Below are 10,942 nucleotides of genomic sequence, written 5' to 3' on the forward strand. Positions count from 1 at the left end.
TGAAGGCCTGCAACATTCGGATCCTTCATATTTGTCTGTGGTCACATACTCACATGATGTATGTGTTAATGATTTTTTGTTAGCCTCTACTCGCTGTGTATTCTTATGGACAACTATCCTGGTTTGTAATCTGGGACGTTGAGTTTTGATCTAGTGGTTGCAAATTCGTGTGTTGATTTTCTCTGAAACACTCGAATTTTCCTTCTCCATTTATCGTGTGATTTGACTGGACAAAATGCTCGGGTGACCAGATGGTTCAAAACACTCGAGTCTGGCATAGACAGTTCCGAAAAATATGATACTCTTTTTTATAAACTTGTGTGAGATTGAAGTTTAGACCAGACATGCCTGGCGCGCTGTGCTTCCATAAATTCAGAACTGCGTGCTTAACTGATGCCATATCTAAAAAGAAACTTTAGTTTGGATCTCCCCTATCTCACTGTTGTGCATAGAAAGGTATCCCTCTACAGCATGTAGCATGCACCAAGGCGGGCACATGGTACTCACGCTTTGAGTTTGCTTTCCCTTTTCCTTTTTGTCGAAGTCGAACTCAAGATGTTGGCTGTGAGAGCAGAGAGTTCTGCTTCTTTTTTTTCCCGAACACCCAAAAGCTTTGTGTGCCAAATTCACAGAAGAGGCCGTAAGTGGGCTGAAATAGTTATGTTTGTTTGTACCAGCATTCTTAAGTTTGCTGATACTTCTAAATTTTGCTATGAGCAGCTGGAACTGGAGGGACTCCAGAGAATGTCAGCGAAGAGGAAGGAGCAGGAGCAGGTGCGCCGTGAGGCAACGGAGGACCTGGCCGAGGATCTGTCAGAAGCCGCAGACACTCTCGGCGAGCTGGTGCCGGTGGAAACGGCCAAGAAGAAGTTCCAGAGGAACTTCTCTGACGTCACCGTATGGTCTGATGACAATAAGGAGAAGAAGCTTTACACTGTGCTCATCAGGTCTTAACACCACTTGAACTTGCATATTGCTGCCCTGTAAAGAAAGTTATTGCATCCTAGTATAGAGCTTACTACTTGAAATATTGATAACATTTTTAGGATAAATAATGCATCACTAATCCATGGAGTTTGAAAAAATATTGCATTCTTTTTTTGCAGTGTGCATGGTCTTGTCCGTGGTGAAAACATGGAACTAGGTCGGGATTCAGATACAGGTGGCCAGGTAAACATCATTATTCTTTTACTCGGTAGGAACCCTCTGTTGAACCAAGTTTCTTTCCTTTTAGTTTCATGTCTAAGTGTAACTGATCTTCCAACATCACAGGAGAAATACGTTGTTGAACTCGCAAGAGCGCTGTCAATGATGCCTGGTGTGTACAGGGTAGACCTCTTCACTCGTCAAGTGTCCTCTCCTGACGTGGACTGGAGTTATGGGGAGCCTACTTGTTGGAGTATATTGAGCCCATGTGTATAGAGGCCCACCTAGAAGCCCATGTATAAGTTCTATATATACCCACCCATCTAGGGTTGAAGAAATACATGGAATTATTCTCTCCATCATGGTATCATTAGCCTAGGGTTTCTCTCTCTTCTCTCTCTCTTCTCCCCAGCAGCCGCCGCCCCTGTTCTAGGCGCTGCAGCAGCCGCCGCCGGCGCCATGGCCGGCCGCCGGCCACCGGCGCCGTTCCTCTCCTCCCCTTCCTCCTTCCCCCCACTTCCCTCCTCCCCTGCTTCTGCGGCCGCATGGCGCCCCACCGCCGCCGCCCTGACCCCTGCGTCCGCCGCCGCCCTGACCCCTGCATCCGCCGCCGCCGCCGCTGCCGCCGCTGCCTCTGCTACCTGCGCGGGGGGCACCGGATCTGGCGCCGGTGCTGCCACCTGGGGCTCTCCGGCCTGGCGCGTGCCGGCCGCCACGCTGGCCGTCATCCCGCCAGCGCAGGACGCCGCGGGGGCCGCAGGTGCTGCGGCGGCCGCCGCTGTGGGCGCCCTGCAGCCCCTGCAGCAGCTGCCTGTGCAGGGCGCGCCGCCCTGCAGCAGCCTGCTGCTGCTACTGTCGCTGCAGGCGCGGGGCCAGGAGGTCCCCTGCAGCAGGCACCGACCAGCGACCCTGCAGCTGCCGCCGCCGCCGCCGCCGAGGCACATCGCGTTGCGGTAGCCGCGGGCAAGCAGCCCGCCGTCGCAACTTCCACGTGGCCCGAGCTCGGGATGCCCCCTGCGGATGCGCCGCTCCCCGCCGAGGCACTCCGAGGACAGCAGGCCGACGCCGCTCTCGCCGCCAAGTCGTTGGCCTCAGCGGCGCAGGAGCTGGTCCACGTGGCTGCCCTCGCCTGGGAGCGCGAGCGTGCCACGGCCGACGCCCTCGCCCTCCGGGTCGCCGAGGCGGAGCGCTTTCTCCGCATCTCCTCCGGCCAGTTGCCCGTCGACCCCGAGCCCGACAGCTCCTCCTCCCGCCGTGCCCCGCCTGCTGGATCTGGAGCCCGGTACGGCCCGACCGACCCCATGGTTGCCCAGCGCCACCTCCAGGCCGCCGGCGTCCAGAACATCAAGGCCCTGGTCTCCGTCCTCCTCGATCCCACGTCCTCCTCCTACGGCCGCTGGCAGGACCAGGTCCTCCTCACCCTCCGCCGCTACGCCCTCGACGACCACGTCCTCGTCGACTCACCGATCGAGGCGCGGGACGTGACGTGGCTACGCCTCGACAGCGTCGCCCTATCCTGGATCTTCGGGACCATCTCCCTAGATCTGCAGGACCTCGTCAAGACCAACGGCGGCACCGCGCGGCAGGCTTGGGTGGTGCTCGAGGGGCAGTTCCTCGGCAACGCCGAGTACCGCGCCCTCCAGCTCGACGCCACCTTCCGCACCTTCGTGCAGGGGGACCTCTCCGTCGGCGAGTACTGCCGGCGGATGAAGAGCATGGCCGATGCTCTTCTCGACCTCGGGGATCCGGTGTCCGATCGGGTCTTGGTGCTCAATGTCCTACGGGGACTGAGCAGCATCTACGACCACCTGAACGGCTGGATCGCCCGCCAGAGGCCCTTCCCCACTTTCCTGCAGGTCCGGGACGACCTCGCCCTCGAGGAGATCACCAGGGGTATCGCACCCGGATCGCCCTCGCCCACCCCCGCCGCGCTCGTTGCTACTCCACCGGCCTCCTCCGCTGCTCCTGCCACCTCCCTCCTTGGTGCTGCTCCCGCCGGGCAGACCGGAGGAAGGGGGGCCGTGGATGTCGCCGGCGACGGGGTGGTGGTGGTGGCACTGGTGGCCCTGCTTCTGGGAGCACCGGTACCGGTGGAGGCCGTCGGGGCGCGCCGACACCGGCTCCGACTCCTGCCCCTGCCGCTGGAGGTACGCCCTGGCCATCCTTCAGCAACCCATGGTCAGGGCGCATCTCGATGTGGCCGTTCCAGGGTCTGGGAGGGGGGCTCATCCTCAGCTCTAGCCAGTGGCCATGTTCATTGGCGCTGCTCCACTCTTCGCGCCGTCCTGGACCCCGCCCGCTCTGCCCAGCCAGCAGCCGACCTGGCCTGGGGGGTGGGACCAGGCCGCTCTGGCGCAGTCCTTCAGCACCATGGGACTGACGCCGCCGACCAGCATCGAGTGGATTGCCGACTCGGGTGCCTCATTCCACACCACTCCCGATGCTGGTATCCTATCTTCTGTCCGACCCCCACACCCCTCTTATCCTTCTATCATGGTTGGTGATGGGTCTTGCCTTCCTGTCACCGCCGTGGGTTCCGCTCCTCGTCTTCCTAATTTTCTTGTTGCTCCCCAAATGGTTCTCAACCTTTTTTCTATTCGCCAGTTTACTGCTGACAACTCTTGTTCTATCGAATTTGACTCCTCTGGTCTTACTGTGAAGGATTCAGCTTCTCGGCGTCCGCTTCTCCGATGTGACAGCCCGGGGCCCCTTTACACTCTTCGGCTTCTTGCTTCCGCTGCCTCACCTTCGGCTTCTTCGTCTTCTGCTTTTGCCATGACGCCTTCTTCCACCACCTAGCACCGCCGGCTTGGTCACCCCGGCCGCGACGTTTTGGCTCAGCTCCGCCGTAGTACCGATGTTCCATGTACTAGGGCTCCTGCTGAGCACTTCTGTCATACGTGCCAGTTAGGTCGTCATGTTAGACTTCCGTTTTCTTTTTCTTCTTCGCATGCTGCGCATGCTTTTGATCTCATTCACTGTGACCTGTGGACATCTCCTGTACTCAGCATGTCTGGCTATAGATATTATCTGGTCATTGTTGATGATTTTTCTCATTACTCTTGGACTTTCCCTTTGCGCGCCAAGTCTGAGACCTTCCCCACCCTCCTCCACTTCTTTGCCTGGGTGTCCACTCAGTTCGGTCTCACCGTTAAGGCCGTCCAGTGCGACAACGGGCGGGAGTTTGATAACTCCACCTCCCGGTCTTTCTTCCTGTCTCGGGGTGTTCAGTTGCGTATGTCTTGTCCGTATACCTCTCCTCAGAACGGCAAGGCTGAGCGAATGATTCGCACGACGAACGACGTCGTGCGCACCCTTCTGATCCAGGCTTCTCTCCCCCCGCGCTTCTGGGCTGAGAGCCTGCACACCGCCACCTACCTGCTCAACCGCCTTCCGTCCACAGGTTCTCCTGCTCCCACACCACACCACGCTCTTTTCGGTACCCCTCCTCGCTACGACCACCTTCGGGTCTTCGGGTGTGCGTGTTACCCTAACACCTCCGCCACCGCTTCTCACAAGCTGGCGCCCCGGTCGACTCGTTGTGTGTTCCTTGGGTACTCCCCTGACCACAAGGGGTACCGATGCTTTGACCTCACCTCTCGACGCGTTCTGATCTCCCGACACGTCATCTTCGACGAGTCGGATTTCCCCTACTCCACCTCCTCCACACCTTCTTCTGATCCCGAGCTGGCGTCTCTGTTTCTGACTGACCCGGTGGTTCAGCCACCGTTACCTGTCTATCCTTTTCCTGCAGGTTTTCCTGGTGCACCGACACCGCTTCCGGTGATCCCTGCTGCGCCGAGCGCGGCCCCGGTGCCCGCGGTCGCGCCACGCGCGGCCCCCGGACCTCCGGTCATGCCGCGCACGGACCTGGTGTCTCCCGCTGCGCCGCGCGCGGCCCCGGTGCCTTCACCTGCACCTGAGCGGTACGCTCAGCCAGTGCAGGTGTACCGGCGTCGCTCAGCGCCGAACCCGGCGCCCCAGCGGTACGCTGAGATGGTGCAGGTGTCCCGGCGTCGTTCGGCGTCGACACCGGCGCCGCCTCCTGCTCCGGCGGCTCTTGCGACGCCGACACCGGAGCCGCCGCCGCCACCACCTCCTCCGTCTCCCTCTCGAGCCGAGCTGGAGGTGTACCACCCGCCGGTCATCCATCGGGATCCTCGGCATATCCATCCCATGGTGAGTCGGCGGATGGCGTCCCAGGCCGCGACTCTCTCCGCCACCGAGGGAGAGCCGTGGGTCTCTCCGGTACCCTCCTCTGTCCGCGACGCCTTGGCGGATCCTCACTGGCGTCGCGCGATGGAAGAGGAGTACGCGGCTCTTCTTGCCAACTAGACGTGGGACCTCGTGTCGCGTCCGTCTGGTTGCAATGTGGTGACTGGCAAGTGGATCTGGACGCATAATCGTCGAGCTGACGGCACACTGGAGCACTACAAGGCTCACTGGGTTCTCCGGGGGTTCACTCAGCGGCCTGGTGTGGACTATGATGAGACCTTCAGCCCGGTCGTGAAGCCCGCTATGGTGCGCACGGTCCTCTCGCTTGCGCTCTCGCGCACTTGGCCTGTGCACCAGCTGGACGTGAAGAATGTGTTTCTTCACGGCACCTTGCCAGAGACTGTTTACTGCTCTCAGCCTACAGGATTTGTGGACTCGAGTCGTCCGGATATGGTCTGCCGGCTCAACAAGTCTCTCTATGGGCTGAAGCAGGCTCCTCGAGCTTGGTACTCTCGGTTCGCCACGTTCATGATGACACTGGGGTTCACCGATGCCAAGTCTAACACGTCTCTCTTCATCTACCGCCGTGGGGATGAGACTGTCTATCTGCTGCTATATGTCGACGACATTGTGCTCACAGCTTCCAGTCAGCAGTTACTACAGAGTGTCATCTCCTCTCTGCAGCAGGAGTTCGCTATGAAGGATCTCGGTCAGCTCCACCACTTCTTGGGCGTCACTGTTGAGCCTCGCCCGTCTGGTCTTCTCCTTCACCAGCGGCAGTACGCCCTCGATATTCTGGAGCGGGCTGGGATGACTGATTGCATGCCCTGCTCCACTCCAGTCGACACTCGGGCGAAACTGTCTGCTGATTTGGGTGATCCTGTGGATGATCCTACTGCCTACCGGAGTCTGGCCGGCGCTTTGCAGTACCTCACCTTCACCAGGCCGGATCTCACCTACGCTGTTCAGCAGGTCTGTCTCCATATGCATGATCCTCGGGAGTTACACCTTGCTACGCTGAAGCGTCTCCTCCGGTACGTCTGTGGCACTGTGGACCTCGGCCTGGTACTTCACCGCTCGTCCTCTGCTGAGCTGGTGGTCTACACAGACGCTGACTGGGCTGGCTGCCGGGACACTCGTCGCTCCACATCCGGCTACGCCGTCTTCCTGGGCGGCAACCTGGTCTCCTGGTCGTCCAAGCGGCAGCCGGTTGTCTCCCGCTCCAGTGCCGAGGCGGAGTACCGGGCTGTCGCTAACGGCGTGGCGGAGGCGTCCTGGCTACGACAGCTCTTGGCGGAGCTCCACAGCCCGCTCGCCAAGAGCACGCTCGTCTACTGCGACAATGTTAGCGCCGTGTATCTCTCCACCAACCCCGTCCAGCATCAGCGGACGAAGCACATGGAGATCGACCTACACTTCGTGCGCGACAGAGTCGCCATCGGCGATGTTCGGGTACTCCATGTCCCGACTATCTCCCAGTTTGCTGACATCTTCACCAAGGGGCTGCCCTCGTCGATCTTCTCGGAGTTTCGATCCAGTCTCAATGTAGCCGGTGGCTAGTTGTGGCTGCGGGGGTATTAGGCTTTTTTTGCACTACTTGTACTCTCATATTGTCCAGTCTTGAACACCGCTGCGTCGGTTGTTCAGACTGCGGGGGTGTTAGCTTTCTCGTTATCCAGTCTTGAACACCGCTGCGCCGGTAGTTCAAACTGCCGGGGGGTGTTGGAGTATATTGAGCCCATGTGTATAGAGGCCCACCTAGAGACCCATGTATAGGTTCTATATATACCCACCCATCTAGGGTTGGAGGAATACAAGGAATTATTCTCTCTATCACTACTGAGATGTTAACCACCAGTTCCATTCATTGATGGAGAGGGGATGGGTGAGAGTGGCGGGGCGTACATTGTGCGCATACCGTGCGGGCCAAGGGATAAATACCTCAAGAAGGAAGCATTGTGGCCTTACCTCCAAGAGTTTGTTGACGGAGCTCTTGGGCATATCCTGAACATGTCCAAGGCTGTGGGAGAGCAGGTTGGCAATGGGAGACCAGTCCTACCTTATGTGATCCATGGCCACTATGCCGACGCTGGAGATGTTGCTGCTCTTCTTTCCGGGGCGTTGAATGTACCGATGGTGCTCACTGGTCATTCCCTTGGGAGGAATAAGCTGGAGCAACTGCTCAAGCAAGGGCGCATGTCCAAGGAGGATATTGATTCAACCTACAAGATCATGAGGCGTATTGAGGGTGAGGAGCTTGCATTGGATGCGTCAGAGCTTGTCATCACGAGCACAAGACAAGAGATTAATGAGCAATGGGGATTGTACGATGGATTCGATGTCAAGCTTGAGAAAGTGTTGAGGGCATGGGCGCGGCGTGGTGTTAGTTGCCATGGCCGTTTCATGCCTAGGATGGTGGTGATCATTCAAAACTCAGTTGTAGCAAGTAGTAGGCACTGCTCACCATCTGGCAAATTGGGTACTTGTGGCGACTTATGTGGTTAACAAAGAATTGCCTATGTCATCTATGTTGTGGTGATTGGAGAACTTTCCTGGCAGGTGATCCCTCCTGGAATGGATTTCAGCAACGTGATTCCAGAAGACATTGATGGAGATGGTGACGGCAAAGATGATATCATTAGTTTGGAGGGCGCTTCACCAAAGTCGATGCCCCCAATTTGGGCTGAGGTTGGTGCTTGATTCTGAATCCCTCTGCAGACCTTCAAAAACTACCTTAAGAGGAAGCATAAGAAATTGCTGCACACAACTGCTTGTGGCAGGTGATGCGGTTCCTAACCAATCCTCACAAGCCGATGATCCTGGCGCTGTCGAGGCCTGACCCAAAGAAGAACATCACCACCCTCGTCAAAGCATTTGGAGAGTGCCGCCCACTCAGGGAACTTGCAAATCTTGTAAGCAACTGTCAATCTGAAGCAGACCTTTTTCATGAGTAAAATTCAGTAGTACAAGTGCCCCTGTCTGTGTTTGCTAAAAGAAAAAATTTATTAGAACAATCCGAGCAAGTAAAGTTTGTAATTTATAATTTTCAAATATCAAGTGCTATCCATCATGATCACAATGTAGGAACTATATGAAACCTAACAGTTTATAGTAGTTGCATGTATTCATTGTATTGACATGGTAAAGGAATTTTCCTGTGTTTTCAGACTCTTATCATGGGGAACAGAGATGACATTGATGAAATGTCTGCTAGCAACGCAAGTGTCCTCACCACAGTTCTGAAGCTGATTGACAAGTATGATCTATGTGGAAGCGTGGCATTTCCCAAGCATCACAACCAAGCTGACGTTCCAGAGATCTACCGCCTTGCAGCCAAAATGAAGGTTTACTGCATACCACGAACCTTAATTCAGCTTTGGCGACTCACAACTCTCAACGGTACATTGTTGCTTTGTTCCCTGCAGGGCGTCTTCATCAACCCTGCTCTCGTTGAACCATTTGGTCTCACCTTGATAGAGGTCAGATTCAATATTTTAACCTCAAAGACATTTCCTATAGCCTTCAGTGGAGGAAATCAAAATTGACTTCGAGAAATGTGTGGCTTTCAGGCTGCAGCACATGGACTCCCGATAGTTGCCACCAAGAACGGCGGTCCTGTCGACATTACAACTGTGAGGATCCAATTTTTTCCACATTAACCCCGTGAAACCCACCACTATTCACTTGTGAAAACAGTGCTTAATTGTCTGTGTGCATGGCACTGGCAGGCGTTGAACAACGGGCTGCTAGTTGACCCGCATGACCAGAACGCCATCGCCGACGCGCTACTGAAGCTTGTAGCGGACAAAAACCTGTGGCAGGAGTGCCGGAGGAACGGGCTGCGCAACATCCACCTCTACTCGTGGCCGGAGCACTGCCGCACGTACCTCACAAGGATTGCTGGGTGCTGGTTAAGGAACCCGCGGTGGCTGAAGGACACACCGGCCGACGCTGGTGCCGATGAGGAGTTGCTGGAGGACTCCATGGACGCCCAGGACCTTTCGCTCCGTCTGTCCATCGACGGTGAGAAGAACATATCAGATGGAGAAAGGCTTATATTGGGGATCTCTTCAATTTTATCCTGATTAAGCTTGAGAGACGGCAGCACGAACTCCTCCACCCTTTTGACGAGGCCACCACGATCCTTCTTGAAGCCCTTCAAGAATTGTGCCTTGACGTGCTCCTCCACAAGAAGGTAGGCCTTGCATTCCTTCTCGGTGAGCTCCTCCATGGTAGCCGTGATGATGTTCTCCTTGTTGATTTCTGAAGAGCCCATCTTTTTCAGGGAGTAGATCAGATCGGTTTTTAAACCAGATTAATCTTTCCCCAGCGGAGTCGCCAAAAAGTGTGTTGACACAAAATCGCGCCAACACACTCGAATGCGCTAGAACGCGCGAACGATCGTCAAAACGATCAACACCTGCGAAACCCTAGGCAGACCGGTCTGACCGGTACCGCCGACCGGTCTGACCGGTGCAGGCAGGGGCTCGCTGGAAACCTAGAACAGTGAGCTCGGGAGGGACCCCGTCGGAGCTCGTGAACGTAGGGTTGTCCTGAGGTCGGCAGGCCACTCAGAACGTCTCCAAACACCGTCGAGACGAAGGAAGAAAGCAATCTAGGGTTGGAAAAGGCTAGGGTTTGAGAGACAAAAAGTAATACGATATTTTGATTAATTCGATTGGGAATAACCTCAATCGGCCTTAGCCTTTATATTTATAGGCCGGGGAAGACGTACCCCTTCACGAGTAGGATTACATGAGGACTCTTTACAAGAAACCTAATTCTACTCGGACTGTACAGACCCGACCGGTCAGACCGGCCGGCCCGACCGGTCAGACCGGTCGGCCTCAGCAGATGCCAAATTTGGCTGTCAACATATGCCCCCTGCTTTTTGGTGAGTTTCACAAGCCAAAAAGTAAGAACTATCCTGATGTACCTGTTTTACATAGAGCATACAAGTTTAAAAACAAAACTAAGGGCGATATATAATACCGGCCGCCTTTGTCTTCATGCACTTTGCCATATGCTAGGATAAAATTTCTTCAAGTATCTCCCGTTGATAGCTCTAGGTAGACGCTCACCTTGCACCGTCTCCATCATATATGAATTACCAGAAATAACCTTGATGATCTTGTATGGACCCTCCCAACTTGGCGACCATTTGCCAAACTTGTTGCTTTTCATCCCAAGAGGCAAAATTGTCTTCCAAACTAGATCTCCAACCTGAAAAGACTTAAGTTTTACCTTCTTGTTGTAGGCTCTAGCCACCCGAAGCTTGTCCTTCTCAATTTCCTTCAAAGCCTTCAAATGCTTGTCGGTCACCTCATCAATATTATCCATCATCATATCATGATAATCAACAGCGGAGAGGTCATTTTGTTTTGCTAATCTATATGCGTCCAGATTCACCTCAACAGGTAAAATGGCATCTTGACCATACACAAGCTCAAAAGGAGTAACCTTAGTAGCACCATGTCTATATATACGATGAGCCCATAATGCTTCGGATAACACTTCATGCCACCTCCTAGGATTTTCTTCTTGACAAGTTTGATCAAAATCTTATTACTAGACTCGGCCT

At 55.3% G+C, this 10,942-nt stretch overlaps 1 protein-coding gene across 1 annotated transcript; it reads left to right on the top strand.

Annotated features, from left to right (window-relative positions):
- The first annotated feature begins 729 nt into the window (after positions 1–729).
- LOC120700739 (sucrose-phosphate synthase-like) lies at positions 730–9,446 on the top strand. The gene is made up of 10 exons (XM_039984976.1): positions 730–947; positions 1,107–1,170; positions 1,273–1,420; positions 7,220–7,779; positions 7,921–8,049; positions 8,142–8,273; positions 8,529–8,705; positions 8,787–8,840; positions 8,931–8,993; positions 9,090–9,446. The coding sequence occupies exons 1-10, from the start codon at positions 745–747 to the stop codon at positions 9,444–9,446; spliced, it is 1,887 nt and encodes a 628-aa protein (XP_039840910.1). The 5' UTR covers positions 730–744.
- Positions 9,447–10,942: the final 1,496 nt, after the last annotated feature.

Source organism: Panicum virgatum, chromosome 3K (assembly GCF_016808335.1).
Source record: "Panicum virgatum strain AP13 chromosome 3K, P.virgatum_v5, whole genome shotgun sequence".
NCBI classification, from domain to species: Eukaryota; Viridiplantae; Streptophyta; class Magnoliopsida; order Poales; family Poaceae; genus Panicum; species Panicum virgatum.

What these genes read in the sequence shown, in the direction of transcription:
- LOC120700739 (XM_039984976.1), top strand. Translation starts at nt 745, where the DNA reads ATGTCAGCGAAGAGGAAGGAGCAGGAGCAGGTGCGCCGTGAGGCAACG. An exon ending in ATTCAGATACAGGTGGCCAG is followed by an intron (nt 1,171 to 1,272) that starts GTAAACATCATT and finishes CCAACATCACAG; the next exon opens with GAGAAATACGTTGTTGAACT. An exon ending in GCCTTGCAGCCAAAATGAAG is followed by an intron (nt 8,706 to 8,786) that starts GTTTACTGCATA and finishes TGTTCCCTGCAG; the next exon opens with GGCGTCTTCATCAACCCTGC.